The 19872-nt window shown below is 46.8% G+C and overlaps 1 protein-coding gene and 1 pseudogene across 3 annotated transcripts; one reads left to right on the top strand and one right to left on the bottom strand.

Annotated features, from left to right (window-relative positions):
• Positions 1-3242: 3242 nt before the first annotated feature.
• Positions 3243-6890, bottom strand: LOC134557848 (chemokine-like factor). 3 transcript variants are annotated; one of them, XR_010082204.1, is made up of 4 exons: positions 6717-6890; positions 6483-6641; positions 5092-5316; positions 3243-3633 (listed from the first exon to the last, which is right to left on the bottom strand). XR_010082204.1 is itself a non-coding variant. In XM_063411123.1 (4 exons), the coding sequence occupies exons 1-4, from the start codon at positions 6888-6890 to the stop codon at positions 3532-3534; spliced, it is 531 nt and encodes a 176-aa protein (XP_063267193.1). In that variant the 3' UTR covers positions 3243-3531. The 3 variants fall into 3 exon arrangements, 1 of the variants encoding a protein (XP_063267193.1); XM_063411123.1 differs by having other exon boundaries at positions 5221-5316; XR_010082205.1 differs by having other exon boundaries at positions 3581-3633; positions 5221-5316; positions 6397-6641.
• A 52-nt stretch (positions 6891-6942) lies between these two features.
• On the top strand, positions 6943-19445 carry LOC134557831 (thymidine kinase 2, mitochondrial-like; annotated as a pseudogene).
• Positions 19446-19872: the final 427 nt, after the last annotated feature.

The raw sequence follows: 19872 nt of genomic DNA, 5'->3' as shown, positions 1-19872 counted from the left end.
ATTTCCTAATGAAGCACTAAAGCTTGTGATCCCAGGAATGCCATTCGGCTGCTCTGTTGTAAATCTTTAGAATTTGAGCTTAAAAGTAAGATTTTGTGTGCTAAGTAATTATCTTACTTATTGCAGCTTCTTTGTAGGGGGGATACCAGATATTCTTGACATCTGCTATTAAACTTTCACAACTTTTTCTTCTCTAAGAGTCCAAAAGAACGATTTCTTTGGAAATGCTTCTATACAATTGAAGCTCAGTCTCCTGCAGTTTGTTCTTAATTCTAATTTCACTATGGACATACAATTTGCATGGCACAGAAAATGTCAATGGTTTAGTACAGAGAATGTTACAGCCCAAAGGATGCCACTGTTACTTGTCAGGACACAGCCCTGTGAACACTTTTTGTTCCTAACACCCATTTCTCACAATCCACCCAGAGCTGAAGGCAGTCCTGTACCCTGGTGTTACCTTGGGCAAAGTTCTGTTTCTCCTACACTGCTGGAATCAGGAAATGACAGAATTGCAACCATTAGTTGTGCAAAAAGTAAATCTTTGTATTTTAGTTCCTGAGCTTTTTCTAGTCTAATCCACGTGCACTCCTCTGGATTTCTTCGGTGATGAAAGTCAATCATAAACAATTCAACAAAATTAATTCTGGCTAACTGTACATGAAAGGCATTTTTTAAGCATTCAAAATTGAGCTCCATATTAGTCACTGTGAAGAAAATGAACTCTACTCCAGCCCAAACCAGCACACATCTCAGTGCTACTGAAAAAGCTACTTGAAGCAGTATTAAAGTGTGTTTCTAGGTAACAAGTTGAATCCCAACAGAATCCCAGAATTTTTCGGGCTGGAAGGGACCTCTGTAGTTCACCCAGTCCAAGCCCTGCCCAGGCAGGGTCACCTGGAGCAGGTGACACAGGAGCATGTCCAGGCAGGTTTGGAATGCCCCGGAGAGGGAGACTCCACAGCCGACTCAGAGAGCAGCAGCTGCCCCTTGCGGGAGCGCAGGAACTCGCGTGGGGGGAGCAGCGAGCTCAGCCCGGGCGCTGCTGAAGCGCCCGCGGGCTCGGGGTCCTCCATGGCTGCGGCGGCGGGCGGGGTGGGCTGGGGCTGGGCTGGGCTGGGCTCGCGTTGGGCTCGGCCTGAGCTCCCGCCGGGCTCGGGCTGGGCGCGGGCTCAGGCTCGGGGTGTCTCCGGGTTGATGTTCCCCGAGATTCTCCTCGGGGTGGCCGTTCCCCGAGGTGGTGAAATCTTCCCCCAGGGTTGCTGTTCCCTGGGTATTTCCCTGGGGTTGCTGTTCCCCAAGATAATAAGGTTTTCTGTCTTCTCTTTGCCCTGAGCGTTTCACACCGAAGGCAGAGACGACACTGTGGGTCCAGCAGCTGAAGTTATCAAGGTTGTTTATTTCATATTATCTAACAGTTCTTGTTCGGCTTTGCAAGGCGTCCCCAGCAAAGCAAGACACGCCGTTGGACTGGCGCTGGGCTGCCGCTGGACTGCCCGGATCAGAGAGCCCCGTACCTTATGTACCGTACCCCCGACCCAACCACAGTCCAAGACGTATTTATTGTTTACAGAACATTACCAATACTAACTTGCTACGCTAACATGTCAGTTCTATTCTAAACCAATCTCTAAAGTCCAAATCAGCAAAAGATGGGGGATGAGAACAAGGAAACTAGGGGCCACTCCCCAATTCCTCCATCTTGTCCTCTCAGCCCCGTATACTATGAATCCTAATCTCTATATTTATACTCTATAACAAACTACTATCTACTTCTAAATTCTTAGGATCTGTGATTCTTCCTTCATGTGAGCATTCACTTCCATGTGAAACGAACAGGGCATATGCCTTTATTAATATTCAGCTCTTTATTAAAGTGATCAGCTCATTATTAAAATCATCAGCAGGATTGCAAAGTCCGATCGGAGTTTTCCACACTACTGCAGCCATCTGAAGGAGCAGGTGCTGTCCCAGTGGATGCTGAGTCCTTGTTCCCATAGAAACAGCTGGCAGTTCTCTCTGGTCAACCATCAGAAGGCAGAGCACTGGCAGTCAGCTCTTTGCCCTCAGGGAAAAGTTTCAAGAGTTTCCCATTCTCTGTCTCAGTCAGCTCAGCTGGCCGGTTCCCATTCCATTCAGGCTCCTCACAGGTCATGGCCAATCTTCAAACCAGGCCAGGAGGTGCACCCACTCCCCGCTCAGCCAGGGCACTATCCCATTCTCTTCTGACGAATCCAGCTTCCTGTCCTGGGGTGCAGTTTCCCCAAAAAAAAACCTCCCAGGATCCACGGGGGCGGCCCTGCCCTATCTGCATATCCAAATGCATATGCATTTGTCCTGGTCATAGCCGAAGTTACTCTTGCTAAATGAGGTAGTTACAAAGGACAATAGGGCTATCTAGGTGTGGGCAGCTTCTTTTCACATTTCAATTAGGTAGGGAAAAGTTGCCAGGCAACTTTCCTTCAGGGCAGCTCTCCCTGCTCAGATTGTCTGGGGTGTGGGGGGTGTTACTCTAGCCAGGAGAGGGTCAGTTGTGGGGTGGTTGTTTTGGTGTTTTTTTTTTTTTTTTTTTTTTTTTTTTTTTTTTTTTTTTTTCGTTCATAACACATGGATAGAAGCCAGAATCAGAGTCCTTCTGGGCTCTGTGGGAGGCTGGCTGACCCCCTTGTACAGATCCCAGACCCCCCTGTACAGCCCCCTGACTCTCCAGGGCTGTCAGAGGGATCCCCTGGACTCCAACAGGGGTGGGGGGATGGCCGTGGAATTTTTTTTTAAATTTTTTTTTTTCCTCTCTGAAGGAGGGAAGCGGAAATCGTGACACTGCGGAAACGTGAAAAAAAAGTTTCAGCATCCCCAGCTGTGGGGGACGGCCCCAGCGCCCGCCCCAGCCCCGGGACAATGGAGCTGGGCCGCCACCTCCGCCTGTCCTGTGCTGCTGGAGCGACACCAGGGAGCCGGGGGGCTTCTGTCCCCGCCACTCTGAACACACCAAGCACAGAACCACCGGGCGCCTGGGGCTCCAAGGGGCCGCTGCAGGTAACCCAGGCCAAACCCCGCTCAAGGCTGAAATTTCAGGATTCAAATGCCTCGGCGAATGCTTTAACATGCAATTCACATGGCCCAACAAAATCTTTCCGAAGCATGGTTACTGGGTCATTACATTTTTACTTTTCTTTAAAATGTACATTACTTTAATGTACTTTTTTACACTTAGTAAATAAATAAGATTAATGCGCTTAAGCTCGTTTTTATTTTCTTTTTTATTAGAGAAAGACGACAACCATGAAAATAATTTTCGTACAGGTAAAAACACAATTAAGTTTAGAAAAACATGACAATTCTCTCTGAAGCTTTAACTGGTGAAATTGCAACGCTGAAACTGCATTTGGAAAAGTATGAAAACTTATGAATGATACTTGCAGAAACATCAGTGCACAGGAAATTCAAAATCGAGCATGTGAAAATACAAATTCTTTAAAAGACAGTGGGGAAACGGGATGGAGAACTCATTCTTTCACTAACACATCAATCTTATTTGGCAGCACTCCTTCCTCTTGCTTTCTCAAGGCTAATCTTCTTCCAAAGAAGAAACATGTCAACAAGGCAGAGAGCAAGCAATATAAGACTCAACACCTATAAAAATTATCATAAAATTAGTTCCCCCAATAAATCTTGAGCTTTTACTGTAGTGACTCATCAAGGTAGCAGTAAATACATCTTCCTAACTTTGTTCTGGGCTTGAAAACGTGTGTGATTTGAGACAGCTGATAAATCAAATAACACCCATATTTACATCCCATCAGCCTTTCAGAGAGCCTGCTCTGTTTGATGTTTGTGTCAGGCCTTGGAGATAGTGTGGTGCTCTCCTTGAAAGCTAAGCTAATGCTGCATTATGCCAGACAATGCTTTTATCCTTAATGAAATCCCCTCTGTCCCTTTAAGGATTGCTTATTAATGGGACTGGCCCTGAAAAAAGTCAAGGGGAAAAGTCAGTATTTGTGGAAACAAGCCCAGCAGGAAAATGCTCTTCTCCTCTGAAAGGGAAACATTCTCCAAACTGAATAAAATGCACTAAACTATTCAGAAAATAGACAACCTCAGGCAGGTAACTGGAAAAATGTGTTTGCAGAAGAGCCATTGAGTTAACTCACTCAGTTCCTGCCCTTCAGCCTCACCCCACATGCACACAGGGTTTTTTCTGAAAGCACTGAATTATCTGATCAGGGGAGTTATTTTCAGGAGAGCTCTTGGGAGAGGACAGCTCAAGGCAGTTTGTGCCTCAGGAGAACTGGCTGGGGGTGATTCTGTCCCTCCCAGCACTGGAGATGTCCCATGTTCCACCCAAACTTGTGTTCCCAGCTACCTGCTCAGTCTCCTGCTCCCACCTTTAATTTCTGTGAACTTCACAACTGAGAATATAAATTCTATTCCAGCACAGTCAATCTATCACAAAGTCTCCTTTTTAGGATGCTGTTGCCAATGAAGCCATCAACTTTCCCCCCCACCATCTCCTAAGCTCAGTTTGAAAGACCTCTGTTGTAGGTTTGAGGTTTCTTTTGGTTTCTTGTCACATTTCAGCTTGTACTGTATCTTGTACTTCTAGAGACTTTTAAAACTGAGGGGTTTTCTTCCCCTCCTAGCTGTTTATTAAGGTTAATTACATTAGTTGCCACTTGAATTAAAAATATCAGTTACACAAACTATTAATTTGGTTAAATCTTAAGAAGATGAATTCTTACAATCATAGTATGAACAAAACCCCTGTTCAACTGACATAATTCCTCAGTTTGTGTCAGAAACAAGAATGTACATGCCAGGAGGGAGGTACCAGCGTGTCTGTTAAAAAGCTTCAACTCTTTTTAGCAGGACTGTTGTAATTTTTTCTCAAATAGCCAAACTGGATAGTTCTAAAAGAGCTAGGGATTCCCCCACCTGGGATTTCAAGCTATGGTAGCAAATGTAGATTACTTAAAAACACTAGAAATTCTGAATGTTTCAGTACTTCTCTGCAGCAATTCCTAATTCTTGTCATCTTTAAATTAATAGTCATGGGAGGATTATTTTCTTTTTGTGAGATACACTTGAATGTACCTTGTTTGCTACTGCTGAGTGTTCTTCCAAGACAGTTGTTTGCATGGTCCTTCCACAATGTCAGTGTACCAAGAGGTTCAAATCACTGCACTTTAAGAACTGAAATTCGTTAACAAGGTTCCTACTTACTCCTCCAGCCATTATCCCCTTGTTGGTCTTGATTTTTACTGCAGTCAAGCCCACAGGGATGAGTAACATCGCTGAAGTCACCGAGTTCAAAATATCCTGAAACAGGTAGTGGAAGCAAAATATTTATTTGGAAATACAGGCCTGAAGGAGAACGTGGAGAGCTCCCAACAGAGAAGGCATGGTGAAAAATGGCTGGATTGCCATGAAAACAGAGTTACAGCAGTATCTGTGTGAGAGGACACTGAAACACTGACACCCAGTGGTTTGATGGTAAAAAGAGTGTTTATAGTAAAACTTGCTCATTTTACATTTCTTCTGTTGTTTTTGCCTGATATATTTTGCAACTTGGCTACACCTGATAGACCGAAGCAGCAAATACATGTACAAAAGGGAGGTAGGAGCAGAACTCGTGGGTATTTGGGTGAAAGTGTGTGACTAGTTGGTGGTGTGAAGGTGTTACACAACAAAGGCAAAGAGGCAAACAGTGCCTGTGCCGGGAGGGCTGTTACCGGATCCAGCAGCCATCCAGAACTGATGGAACAGAACGCTCCGTTAGGAAAACCTGCCTCAACCTCCACAGAACACGAGGGCTTGTCTTACCTGTACAGAAACAATCACTGGGCTGGCTGACAAAGTCCCCTGGGACAGGAGATCCCTCCTGTTCACTGCCCTGCTGGCACTCACAGCCAGGGGACACTGGTACCCACAGCCAGGGACATTGGTACCCACAGCCAGGGGACACTGGTAGCCACAGCCAGGGGACACTGGTACCCACAGCCAGGGGACATTGGTACCCACAGCCAGGGGACACTGGTAGCCACAGCCAGGGACATTGGTACCCACAGCCAGGGGACACTGGTAGCCACAGCCAGGGGACAGCCATATCCACAGCCAGGGGACACTGGTAGCCACAGCCAGGGGACACTGGTAGCCACAGCCAGGGGACATCCATATCCACAGCCAGGGGACATTGGGACCCACAGCCATAGGACAGCCAGGGGACAGCTATATCCACAGCCAGGGGAAATTAGTATCCACAGCCAGGAGACAGCTATATCCACAGCCAGGGAACATTGGTACCACCAGCCAGGGGACATTAGTACCCACAGCCAGGGGACATTAGTACCCGCAGCCAGGGGATAGCCGTACCCACAGCTATGGAACATTGGTACTCACGGCCCGAGTCCATCAATGCTCACGGCCAGGGGACATCGGTACTCACATCCAGAGCACCCCGGTACTCGGAGCCCACGGGTACTCACAGCTAGCGGCCAGTAGAGGCACCGCATCCGCACGTCGAGCCTCAGCAGGTAGAGCAGCAGGAAGAAGACGGTTGTCACCGTCTCCAGGCCGGCATACCCCGTGTAGAACTCGTGCTCGCCCGCGGTCAGGAAGCGTATGAAGGCGGCCAGCGCCACCAGCTGCGGGACAGGAGGGGACGGGGTCAGCGCCGGCCCGGGCCATGCCGCGGGCCCCGGGGCCGCCCCAGGCCGTACCGTGCGGGCGATCTTCACCGCGCCCCGCGCCGAGCGGGGGAAGGCCGGGTCCAGCGGCAGCCGCGTGGGGTCGGCAGCGCTGCCCGGGCGGTGCCCGGCGGGACTGGCACCCCGGGACGGCCCCTCCAGCCGGGGAGATCCCGGAGCCGATCCCGCAGGTGATCCCGGTGCCATCGCCGGCGCTGAACCAGCCCCGCCTCAGAGCGCCTCAGGGGCGGAGGAAGTGATGGGGCGGCGCCGGAAGGGCCGGAGCGGGGCGGAGCCGGGTCCGGTGCGGGTCCGGGCGGCAGCGGGATGGGCAATGTGGCGGCGGGGCGCGGCCTGGGCCTGGGGCCGGCGGGGCGCGGGCAGCGCCGTCCCCGGCCCCTCAGCGAGCGGGCCCCGCGCCGCTACCGGCCGTAAGTGCGGGGCGGAACCGCGGGGAGGGGACGGGACGGGCCCGGCGACCGCCCCTGAACCCGGCTTCGGGTCAGTGCGAGCCCTCGGGATGCGCTGGAGCGGCTTTGGGGGAGCGGGAGCGGGGTCAGACCCGAGAGCTGGATCAGACCCGAGAGCTGGATCAGACCGAGAGCTGGATCAGACCGAGAGAGGGGTCGGACCCGGGAGCGGGGTCGGACCGTGCAGCGGCTTTGAGGGAGCAGGACCGGGTCAGACCCTGGAGCGGCTTTGGGGCAACAGGAGCGAGCGGGGTCAGATTGGAGCTCTGACCGGGGGTGACCGCCGAGCCCGTCCCTGCCTTCCTGCCGTGCTTGGCTGGGTGAAGGGTCTCGTAAGCTCAGCTTGGCTTGGACAGTGTTTTTGCCCTGTTTTGAGGTGTAAGGTGCTTATTTTGGAGCTGCTCTGTAATCCTCGCTCTTACCCGCCGGACCTGTGAGGCCAGTGGGTGCTGCGCCAGCTGGTCTTTCTAAAATTCATTTTTCCTCTACGCAAACCCACTGAGGAGCAGCAGATGTAGCAAAAATGTGGTGAAAGTGTGAGCACTCAGCGTTGGACTTGTAAGCGTCAGGGACAGCGTTCAACTTCAGCTAAATCTGTGTCAGTCGGTGCCACAATGTGTCTGTTACATGACCCAATAATTACCTAGAACCTTGAAGGTTGATCATTTAGAAAATAGTGTCATGTTAAGCCATAGGGAACCTAACAATGTCCTAGAGCGTCTCACATTAAGAGGCTCAGTATAACTAAGTTCTTAAGACCACTTTGATTTTAACTGTTGTTTATTTCCATTCTAGATAAGCATCTGATTAAAAAAGATGCTAGAAAGAGAATTGTAAGTATTTGTATTTTGTTCAGAAAGCAAAATAAACAGTGCAGCCTCTTTCATTACAATTCAGTTATAATCTGAGTGTGTGTATTGGCAAGCGTAGGCCGTAGCTGTGTCACTGTAGTGGTGGGTCTGCCACTGGGTCATACTCTTGCAAGGCTATGCTGGTCTAGTTGTGAAAATTGTAATAAAATTGTGAGAGATGTGTGCAAAAGTTGTTAGGAATAAAATTGTGAGGGCTTGTGTCAGGACAGGTGGCATTTTGGGTTCAGTGTTGCATGTGTAGCCTTGCCATTGCCTTATATAACTCTCCTGGGCTATAAATTATTTTAAGGCGGTTGAAAAAAATTCTCTTAGCTTATTTTAGTTGTTTAGGTTTCTGAAAATAAAAATGTGAGCCCACTTAAGGTTTAAGCCAGCTATACAATGGATGCTGAAATGACTACTTCAGCTGGCACTTGTTTGAAGCTGGTAGTCAGGTCTCTGAGGTGGGTGGTGGCAGAGTGAGGAGCAGCAGTGACCCACTGGAACCCCCGGGCTCCTGGGAGGGGGGAGGAAGCTGTAAGCAGGGCAGGGGCTGGCTGTGGGGGTAGCAAGGAGGGAAAAAGTGCTGCTCTGGGAGAGTCACAACATCCAAAGAGATCCCCAGTGCCTTCCCATGAAATAATCCGTTCCCAGGGTAGGGAGCTGGCATGTTGGAATGGGCAGGGTGCATTTCTAACACACTGTTCACTGTTCAAAGTGACTCTGTTTTTCACCAGATCTGTATCGAGGGCAACATTGCGAGTGGAAAAACAACATGCCTGGATTATTTTGCACAAACTACCAGCATTGAGGTACTGGATGCACATTTCTTTGTCCTTATTTCCATCACTGAGCAGCTGCTTGTCTTAGATCCGCCGTGTCCTTGGGTGTGTGAGGAGGGAGCAGCCAGGGGCTGCTGGGGCACCAACCCAACTTTTTATAGGCAAATTGCAGCAGAGAAATGTAGATCACATGTGGTATGTATGTACAGGATGCCAAAATCCCAGTAAAACCCGTGAATCAGAGTTTGTACCTTTATAAAGTAACAGCAACTTGCAGAGCGTGGGCATGTTTGGGCTTGCCTGTTTGCCATTTCACGTCACTGAAATCTTAGATGGGTGTGGTAAAAGCAAAGTAAAGAATTATTATGTAAAAATACCTATGCCATGTAACAGAGATCCCAGTGAATAGATGGCTTTTTTAAAAGAAGGAAAATCTGTTAGAACTGGTTCAGGAGACTTTTTAGACTGATCTGGTATTTGATTTTGTGTTGCTTAGAACCAGGTTACGGGAAGGGCAGGCTTGTTGTATTTTAAACAAAATCAAGGACAAACCTTGATTGGACAATTGTTTTTGTACAACAGTTATTAATGCTTTCCCCAACAGACCTGGCAACACATTTTGTAATAATTTTTAGGAGTCCTCCTCGAAATGCTGGGTTGCCAGATATTATTTGGTAATTTTACAGGAATTGTCCTTATGAAGTAATTAACTGTTAATCCAAAGGATAACAGACTTTAATTTGCATACCATGCAACATTTTTAAGTAGCTACTTAAATTCCCTGGCTGATGAGATTCTCCTAGGCCTGACTCTACAGTATTATTGCAGATTTAGACCCTGTTTGAACCAGGCAAGTCTCTTGTGATTTTACCTATTCAGGGTAGACGCTTTTCTGATTCATTTTGTAAAAGATTTGAATACATTCTGTTAGAACACATTGTGGTAGAATGTGGTAGCACTCTGGTCCTCTTCCTTTGCTGGCAAGCGTTACTTTCTGAGAAGTTAATTTGTAAGGGGATGGGCTTGTCACTGAAATGCGAAGTACTCTGCTAAGCTGTTCTTTCCCTTACATCACATTGATTTTGACTCCAAAAAAAAAAAATTCTCTCCAGGCGTATGAGGTAGTCTAATCAGCATTTAAAAATGCTAAGAATATGTTGGGTATTGACATTTCTCTATTTTTAGCAGTGTTCATTATTACCTTTTACGTTACAGAATTCAGTACTGTTTTTTTAAGTCTGATGAGTTTCCAATACAAGTCCTGAATACTCTGATTTACTGCTCAAGTATTCCTTAAAAATAGTTGTACACTTGTAGGGTCACATTAAGTATTTTGAATCCAAGATGCATTGAACATGGAGTTATTCTTTTTAACCAGGTTTTGAAGGAACCTTTGACCAAGTGGAGGAATGTTCGAGGTCACAATATACTGGTAAGTGGCAGAAATTATTTCTGCAGTTACAGTGGCTGTTCTTTTAGCAAGACGTGTAATGGCTTTTTATCAGCCAGCAAAACTTCTCCAAAAGGTGTGATCCAAACGTTACACAGCAAAAATTAAAGCTCCACAAAGCAAAAGAGCTTCTACTGTGATTAAGACATGCATATAATAGAAGCATGGCATATAAAATGTGCTTTTGGCAAGGACTGGGTGTCCAGTGGGGTATGAATTAAAGCAATTCCCAGGAAGGTGAGCCCTGAGTGTGGCAGTTCTTTCTAAATGTGCTTATGCCTGTTTCAAAGAAGGGCAGGATGTCACTCAAGGTGAGGGGTGGATCCGGTCAGTTAATGTTGTTTGACTGGAGTTCTTTGAATAACTCTGGTGCCCCCAACATAAGAAGGACATGGAGCTGTTGGAGCGAGTCCAGAGGAGGCCACGGAGGTGCTGAGGGGGCTGGAGCACCTCCCCTGTGGAGCCAGGCTGGGAGAGCTGGGGCTGCTCAGCCTGAGAGGGGAAGCTTGTGTGGAGACCCCAGAGCTCCTTCAGGGTCTGAGGGGCTGCAGGGAAACCAGAGAGGGACAATTCCTCAGGAACTGCAGTGACAGGACAAGGGGAAAAGGGGACAAATTGAAAGAGAAGTAGTTTAGGTTGGATGTATGGAAGAAACTCTTTCCTCTGAGGGTGGGCAGGCCCTGGCACAGGGTGCCCAGAGCAGCTGTGGCTGCCCCTGGATCCCTGGCAGTGCCCAAGGCCAGGTTGGGCACTGGGGCTGGGAGCAGCCTGGGACAGTGGAAGGTGTCCCTGCCATGGCAGAGGGTGACACTGGATGATCTTTTAAGGTCCATTCCAACCCCTTAACACTGTATGAATCTGTGATCCTGTGGCTGCTGCAGATAAGGAAAATTCAGCTCAGTGAGGCGTTGAGGGCTTCTGTTGACCTTTGGGTGGCCGAGGCTTCTTGGAACTGTTGCCCCGGGGCTGTCCCTGGGTCCCAGCTGCAGTTGCACACCAACCCTGCCGTGGTGCTGGAAGTGGTCCCTGCTGTCAGTGCTGTGCTTGGGGCTCAGCCCTCTGCACAAACCCCGTGGTGGCTGAGGAGGGATCTGCGGTCCGCCCTGTGGACACAGCCCAAGCCATACTTGCCCTGACACGTGTTAAATACCATCAGTGTTAGCACAGGCCCCCTGGAGGAGTAAATTGTCCCTCCTAGGAGTTGCTGATGCCTTTCTGATTGTTAGTAAAGGGTGGGGCACGTGTTGCACGACACCACAGCAGCCTCGGAGCACTGGGAAAGTCTGGTCTTGGCAGGGAGAAAAGGAGAAGGTCAGACCTGTGGGCTGAAGCTGTGCTGCTGGCTTAAAACTTGTCACCTCAGCCAACAGACACTGAATGATGTTTTATTTTGAGTGAGATCCTTTCTCTGCTGTGCAGGATAGATTGTTTCTTGTAAGTTCTGTGTGTGTGTGGAATTGCAGCAGTCAGAAAGTGGAACAGCTACCTGAGAGCTGCTCTGAGGATCTTTGGGAAGAACAGCTGCCTGTTAACCTTTTCTGAGGCCCAGACCATACTTAGAACTCTGTATGATATCTGGATGCACTGGGTGTACTGAGAGTCTGTCAGTGCACAAAAATAGAGTAGTAGATAGGGGTTTTTTTCATTACTTGGTTCTGACTGTTCTATGTGCAGAGTAACTAATTCCTGCTGACTTCAACCAACCTCCCACTCAGTGTCTGTAGGGACAGGGCCATAATTGTACATTAACTGTCCATTGTGGAGAGCAAATGATCACTTAATTCTAATCAAACCTGATGTCAGCTATTTTAGTGTGCTTCTTAGAGCAACGCTGTTGTAGGGCAAAAGCTTCCTAATAACCCAAACTTCCTGTTGTGCTGTTTGTCCTAACAAGTGTCCATCTGTCCTGCTTCCATCTCTGACCCCAGGGCTTAATGTACCAGGATGCATCGAGGTGGGGAATAACTCTGCAGACCTATGTCCAGCTAACCATGCTGGAGCAGCACACCAGGCCCATGGTAAGGAAACTTCTTCTTTTAATTTTAAGAGTAATTAGATGTGGTTAGGAGTGCGAAATCCTTTTAACCTTGTATTCAAGAGTTAAGGTGCTGTGTGTGTTCATTCTTTGTTCCTGCAGTGAGTAAGGATTTCTGTGGGGCAGACATTGATATGCTCAGCATGTGCTCTGGGGGTAAAACTTCTGCCTCCTGCTTGCTCACAACTTCCCCAAACTGATCCTGCTGTTTGGGCACAACTTCTGGAGCTCGGCTTGCACAAATCTCTTCCTCATTTCATGTCAGTGACTTGTCTGTGATTTCATTATTTTGAATCTTTGGCAAACACCAAGTAACCTTATGTTAGAATTCATAGTACTGCTTTGTGCTGTCTAGAACAAATTTAGCCATTGCTTCTTCTATTTATGCAAAATACTTCCACTACCGTTTTCTATTGCTTTTTCAGGTGGTTTACATCCTTTTTTTCCTTGTATTTGTTCCTTTTTTTTTTTAAATTAAATTTCACATCCTGCCTTTTTTATCAAGATTTCTTCATTCTTTTCTCCTTCAAACACCTTTTGTTACATTCTATGCTGTCTTCCATTCCCTGATTACAAGACCTGGTCTTACATGCCATGCTTATATTTTACTGATTGTTCTTATGTTCTGTTTTCTAAGCTTGTGTTAGGGCAGACTTTTAGCAGTGCCAAATATGGAAGTGGCACATATAATCATTAGGGTTTTGGAAGAGGTGTTTTTCCAAGACACAGAAATCCTGTTCTGTTGGAGAGGTTCATTCAAGAATTCCTGAGGATCTCCCTGTATTTCAATTTAAGCTTTTTTTTGTCATTTGAGCCTTGCTGGAGCTATTTTTGCTTTGTTAATGTGCAGAAACCTGGGTGAGAAGTTGCTCTGCCAGGCCCAAGAGTGTCAGAGGATCTCCCTGCTCCCACATGAAGTAGTGGTGGAACACATGAAGTGCTGGCTGAGGCCAGGGCTCTGTCAGCTGCAGTTACTTATTTTTAAAGTCCTGTTTCCTTGCTTGAATGTCTGATGTCAGCCCTGTGCTGTCACCCAGCAATGCATGAGATGGAGCAGCTATTTGGGGAGCAACAGTTCCCATTATCCTGCAGATCCTAAGTGGGTTGCTGCTGTTTTGTACCCTGAGTTGGCTCCCACTTAGCTTTGAGCTGGTGTCTGAATAACAAATTAGAGTAAGATCAGGAGTCCTTGTTTGTTTTGGGGTTCCCACCCTCCAAGGAAGTTTGTTTCTCACTAGATTCTGAAAATTGTGTTTCCTATGTGCCACCTGAGTCTGCAGAGAAGCAAGCATGAAAATGTACAGGGTGAAGTTCTGTGTTGCAGATTTCCCCCATAAGGATGATGGAGCGGTCGATTCACAGTGCAAAACACGTTTTTGTGGAAAACTTGTATCGAAGGTATGGGCTGTGGCTTTCTACTTTATTTTCTTGGATTAATTATTTAAAATGTATATCTAATCAAATGATAATTCCTTTGGTAGTGTGCATTTTAAGGGGCCTGTGCAATCTGCCAGTTCTGTGTTGGAGTGGCAGTGTGTTTGGTATGGGTGGTGCTGCCCACTTCCTGTAGGACTCTGGAAAACCTTTTTCAGCACTGCTCCTGAGTATTTAGAACTCAGTGTTGTTTAGACACCATCTATTGAAGTGATCTGCTCTCCAGCTGAATACCCGAATCTTGCTTGACTCAAACACACGCTGAACAGGTAAAAAACCACAAGGATATAAAGAATAAGGCTGCAGGAGGGAGAGAACTGGGCTGCGTTAGCCAGCCTGGCACCCTGGATTGGCATTTCTTGCAAGCAGGGACTCAAGTCCTATGCCCTTGCACAGAATCAGGATTGACAGGATTAAAAAAGACTGCGAGCTTTGGTAGGCTGTGAGTAAAGCAAGAGCAATTACCTGCCCTAGGTATAACTCACCCACCCCAAACTAACTGCGGTAGTGCAGGAATCAGGGTTTTGTTTGGTTGTTTGGGATGCTGACCTTATGCCAGCAGTGTCTGCGACAGATGGGTTTTAGTGGGTTTTTCAGTGGCCCGGAGGGACAAACCCGGTTTGTGCCACAAGGTGTCACCCACGCTGCACGAGTGTCATCCCTCTCTGCCGCGGGACCGCCTTTGGCACTGGGGAGAGACTCACATCATTCATCCCAGTCCATACACAGTGCAAGCAGCCCAGAATAGCCTCCTTTTTAGATGCTGATTTCTTTTTAATGTAGACAAAATGCTTTGTTCCCAAAGATTTAGTTGCTATTAGGCTAAATCTGTTTGTGTCAACTCTGGGAATTAATTAAATAATAATAAAATTTTTAAGGGCCTCTAAGATGTTTTGTGACCTCAGCACTTTTCAAATGTTGGAAAAAAGGCATTTGCTTTGTTTTGTTACAGCAAGCTAGAATGCCGCAATGCCTCCTGCAGCCACTGGCTCTCGCCCCGAGCTAGCCCAGGCACTGGGACAAGGCGCAGCCTAGGGTCAGTCTGCAGGCAGGGCGAGCAGAACTGACTCCTGTGGGCTCTGTGTCCCTGAAGGGGCTTAGGAGGGATGTGCTAAAGCAGCAAGGCAGAGGAAAAAGGAGGACTCAGAAATGGTGCAGCAGAGAAGGTTTATTAGCCTCGCTCTGATCCCAAATCTGGACCCAGACACTGGTCGTGCACAGAGTTTTAAGGGGGACAAAAGGGGAGGGGAAAGGGGTGGGGTTGGCCGCCTCCGGCCAATGGGATACAGTCTCTAGGGCAGACAGGGGAGGGAAAAGGCACTTCGGACTAATCACAGAGAACTGGGAGGGGAAAACCAAAGGCGGGAAGGGTGATGGACACTTAACTGTAAGGTCTAAAAATATCCCCTTGTGAGGGAGAAGGAGAGAACAAAGGAATATTAATTCGGGGGGGGTAGGAGTACATAGAACTGAATTGTACAAAGAATACAAAGAACCAAGCTTTACATACAACATCAAAGATAAAAGGAACATGCACCACCACACTAGAAGGCAAATGATAGTACCAACAGCAAGCCAAAAGAAAAAGATGTGTTTTAAAAGGATTATAAATAAAACAAGGAATGCTTGAGGAATGTATGAAAGTAGCTAGTTTGTGACACATTAAAAAATGAGTCAATCTGGCTGTGTTAGGTATGTTTTAAATGTGTGCACACGAGTGTGCAGGGTGTGCCGTAGGTGAGCTCTGCAGTTCAGTGTCCCTCTGAATCCATCACTAGTTATGATAGAAAACTTGCTCAGCTCGTGTTGGGCTTAGGCAGTAAAAACGTGACTTGGTAGGAGTCAAATGTGAGCAAACTTTGGAAATTTAAACATCATTTTGTGCCTTTTATATTCCCTGTATCTTTATGGATCTTGAGCCAGAGTCCTCCCAGGGAAAGCAGAGGTGTGTTGTCTGCAGGGCAGGTCAGTGCAGTATTGACTTGGAGGTATCTGTCTTTTAGGGTAAGAACAGTGGAGCTTTTTCTTATTTCCAGTTCCTTTTAACTTTCCTGTTTCCCCATGTGTCCTGGAGAAAAGTAGCACAATGAGAGTCTGGCTGATGTAGATCCCTGCTACCCAGAACTGATGTGTTGGAAGAGCAGCAGTGACCAGTGTTACCCCATTTCTGGATGGCAGATCAAGAGGGGAGGTGGTGCAAACAGGGGTTTTGCTTTTTTCCATATTTAGGGAAATGGCTTTATTACTTTTGCTCAGTTTTGCAAATGACCAAAGCAAGCTGTCAGGGGACTGGTTTAGAAATCTGTGGAATATTTTTCTTCGGTCCTATTTCAAATGGCATAACTAGTCTTAATTACTCAGCTGGAGAGCACAGGAGCCTCCCAACTCCATCTTTTTTACAATTTTTATGTTGCAGAAGCATTTAGGAAAGAGTATGGAGTATGTGTTACTGTCACCAGTTTTGAAGAGAGGATACTGTAAAATTAGTAATATTTGACAATCAGAATATGGTATTAAGTGAAAATCGATTCACTAATAAAAACATAGTATGCGATTCTTAACATGTCCTCAGTAACTCCCTTTTACTTGAGTTGCCTGATACTTTATTATTGTTGCTGAGATAACTTTGGGGTCTTTGTCTCCAACATTCTGTGCTCCGAGTTCAGAGTTCTAGTTAAGCATATTGGATATTTCACTACTCTTTCCACAAATATTTCTTACAGTGGGAGTAAATTTATCTACACATTGACATTATATTTTTTGCTGCATTTCACTGTGGCTTCTGTAAGGAATTATTGGTGCTGCTCAGTAAATCCAGCCCTTCTGGTGACAGGCCCTGGGATAGATTTGAACTGATACTGATACAGAGAACCTGAGCAATAAATATCGTTGAGTACTTGAAAAAAAAAAAAAAAGAGAGAGAGAGAAAAGATTTGGTCTTTCTATGTTATGAACAATGGTTTGTGTGGCCTTCAATTTGGGTGGGCATAATGCTGGCCTTTTCATAAATGATGAGTAAATGGGGAGGGATTCTGGTCTGGTGAGCAAAATGAGAGTTTGGAGTTGATCTCTGCATGATGCTAAGTGAGTGATTTGTGCCTCTTGTGTTTGTTCAGTGGAAAAATGCCAGAGGTGGATTATGCTGTCCTGAGTGAATGGTTTGACTGGATCCAGAACAACATCGATGTTTCAGTGGATTTGATAGGTAACATCTTGGTGGCTCTGGAGGGCTGTGTTTGTGGGTGGGTTTCCCTTCTGGGAGAAGCAATACTTCTTGTTTCTTGGCTCATAGATAATCACATTATTCAGTATAAAAGTGGACACCATCAGACAGCTTGGGTTTGTGGGTGGTTCCTGGGTTGACTCACAGCAGTGCCAAAGGGGAGGTCTAATGGTGGTACCCAAGCCAGGATCCTTCCCTTCTGTAGTTTGTGAAGTGAGTTACTTCTTTGCTTTTAAAGAACTACTTCTTTGCTTTTAAATAACTATTAAATTTTTTATTCCGGCAGTTTATTTGCGGACATCTCCTAAAGTTTGTTATGAGAGGCTATAGACACGATGCAGGGAAGAGGAAAAAGTCATTCCTCTGGTAAGGAGTTCCTCTGATATATGTGTTTATAATGAGCTTTGAAAATGGAATGATTCCAGTCTAAATACTAAAATTGTATCCCGAGTATATTGCCAAAATGTGGCGCAGCTGTTTCTACTGCAAAGTAAACCCTGAGTATTGAATTTTGATTTATTTAAAAAATAATGATCTGTCATGCACGCTGACTCTCCCAGGTGTTCTGTTGTAGTAGTCAGTGCACTGTAGCTGACTTGAGGTGCAGTATTAATCCTCTGGTAATCTTCTCTAAGATGTGAAAGTCAATTGCCTTTGTACCATTGAATGGCACAAAAGCACCAGGTGAAGCACGGATAGCTGGGCTTGCAGGTGCTGAGATTTCCTGGGCACTTTGTAGTCTGCTCCCACCAGGATGTTTGTGCATGAAAAGTGTCTCTGCTGTGGCTGAAAAGAAGCAACTCCGTGAGAATTGTGAGCTTGGGAATCTGCTTTGAAACAAATGGTGGTGATGGAACAGTGACTTTCTGTGCCAGTTTACAGCACGGCCCTTCATGCCACAAGGCTTCTAAAAAAGCCTGGGCAGACATAAATGCAGCTCCCTCTGCAGCTCTGGGTGGGTGGCTCAGGAGGAGCAATTGTCAGTTGAAGATCTGTGCAAAGAGCTAAATTTTGGGCCATGTGAAATTTTGCCTTGAGAATAAATCCCCTGTGATGGATTTGAAGAGCTTTTGTGTTATTTTGCAGCTCTGCTGAAGAGGAGGGGAGCAGTTCTGAAAGTGAAGTGGTCCCCATGAAGCAAAAAACCAATTGGTGGCAGGCAGAAGAGCTTTTAGAGGAAACTGAGTTACCAGAAAGTGAACTGAGAATTTCAGGGAAATGTATTGACACAGAAAGTGCCCCCCATACATATTCTTAGCAGCCTTGCCCTTCTTGTCCTTACCTTGTAGTATTTTCCTCTGTAAAAATCTTGAACCACATTTTACCTGTGGGAGAGAATCATGGTTGCTTGATCTTAAAAGGAGCTGGGAGCCCTGTGCTTCTGGGAGCTGTGTCTTTGAGGTCTTCCTGGAGTTAAACTTTGTACTGGGAATTAATTTTTCTCGAAAACCTTCTGATGCTTTTTATTTTTTGTTAGCGGAAGATACGTGTTGCAGGCTTTTATATGTGTCTCTTAACTGCTTCCCAAATGGATAAAGATTGCAATGTGTGTGTCATCCCTGGGCATTGGTGTTATTCCAGTGCCTCTTTTCTAGGAATATTTAGAGGCTGTTCACGAGCTCTCTGAAGAGTGGCTCATTAAACGTGCACTGTTTGAAGTCTCCTGCCCAGTACTTGTGAGTATTATTTTAATGATAACCAATTAGGCATGTGGGGGATTGTGCTTTCTGAAATAACAGGAGTGTTGTTCAGTGGTAAAAGTAAATAAATCTGCTTTTCTGATAACCTTTGGAGAAGGACAGCCTCAGACAAATGTGACAGCTGTTGGTGTAGAGCATAAAAGTGGGGTCTGCCATCTCTGCAGTGGAATTTGAGGGGCTGTTCACTGGGATGGCTTGCAGGATCAGCTGTGTAGCTTTCAGGGAATGCCAAATTCCCAGCAGAAAGCAGCTTGGGCAGATCTGTTGGAGTATCCCGGCTTGGCTGCACTGGTAGTCCTGTTCTGTACTGTTCTGCTCAAGAGAAACCAAGTTCTGTGGTGTCAGTTATTTCCAGTGTTTCATCTTCTTTCCAAGGTCATTGGAGCTGACCATGACGTGCAGAAAATGATTGAGAAGTACGAAGAAAACCGGGACCAAATACTGAACCCACCGAACAGACAACACCATTTATAAAGCCCGTGGCTGTTGTATCAGAAATCATCTACTGAAGTCTGAGTTAGTATTTTTAGTATTTAAATATAATGGCTATTGTTTTTGCACTATGCTTTGTAGAATGCTATGGACTTACAGCTCTGAAATGATCAGATGCCAATCAGGAACAGAACATGAGCCAGTTCTCTTTGTGTTTTTAGGTTTTCCATCAGTTTTACTGTGTCAGTTTTGTTCAGCTGAAATACGGCTGTTTCCCTCATTTCCCACTTCGCTGCTGCTTCCCAGAAGTAACTTTAATGTCTTCTTTTTTTCCCCTAAAGACAACTGTTTTTGTAATTTGAAATAAAGGGTTTATTACAATGGCCTCTGAGGAGGGTACCTGAGGTTTCTCTGAGTGGGGTGAACGGGGTACCCAGCCCCGAGTGGCCGCTGTGTGCAGGGGGAGGTTGGTTTGACAGAGCTGCCAGCCCGGCCCTGGAGCCCAGCAGATCACCCTGAGTGTGAGCACACGGCACGGGCGGGACAACCCCAGGACAGCCACGGGATCAGCCCCAGCCAGGCTGGGTTAGGAGGGGCAGGTCCTCCCTGGAATTCACAGAGCCTTTGGGCCCCTCTCCCCTGGCATCTCCTGGAGAAGCTGCAGCCCCAGCTTGGCCAGGGCTGTCCTTGGCTGGGATGGGAGCTGGCTGAGGGCTGGGCCCAGAATGGTGGGAATGGGATCCCCCTGGTGGGAATGGGGTCCCTTGCTGGGACCAGGGCTGCTCCACACCTCTACTGACGGTGTGGAGGAG

This window comes from Prinia subflava, chromosome 13 (genome assembly GCF_021018805.1).
Source record: "Prinia subflava isolate CZ2003 ecotype Zambia chromosome 13, Cam_Psub_1.2, whole genome shotgun sequence".
NCBI lineage: Eukaryota > Metazoa > Chordata > Aves > Passeriformes > Cisticolidae > Prinia > Prinia subflava.
This window is presented reverse-complemented; position numbering and strand designations above follow the sequence as displayed.

What these genes read in the sequence shown, in the direction of transcription:
- LOC134557848 (XM_063411123.1), bottom strand. Translation starts at nt 6,890, where the DNA reads ATGGCACCGGGATCACCTGCGGGATCGGCTCCGGGATCTCCCCGGCTG. An exon ending in GCCTCTACTGGCCGCTAGCT is followed by an intron (nt 5,317 to 6,482) that starts GTGAGTACCCGT and finishes TACCTGTTTCAG; the next exon opens with GATATTTTGAACTCGGTGAC. An exon ending in AGGGGATAATGGCTGGAGGA is followed by an intron (nt 3,634 to 5,220) that starts GTAAGTAGGAAC and finishes TAATTTTTATAG; the next exon opens with GTGTTGAGTCTTATATTGCT.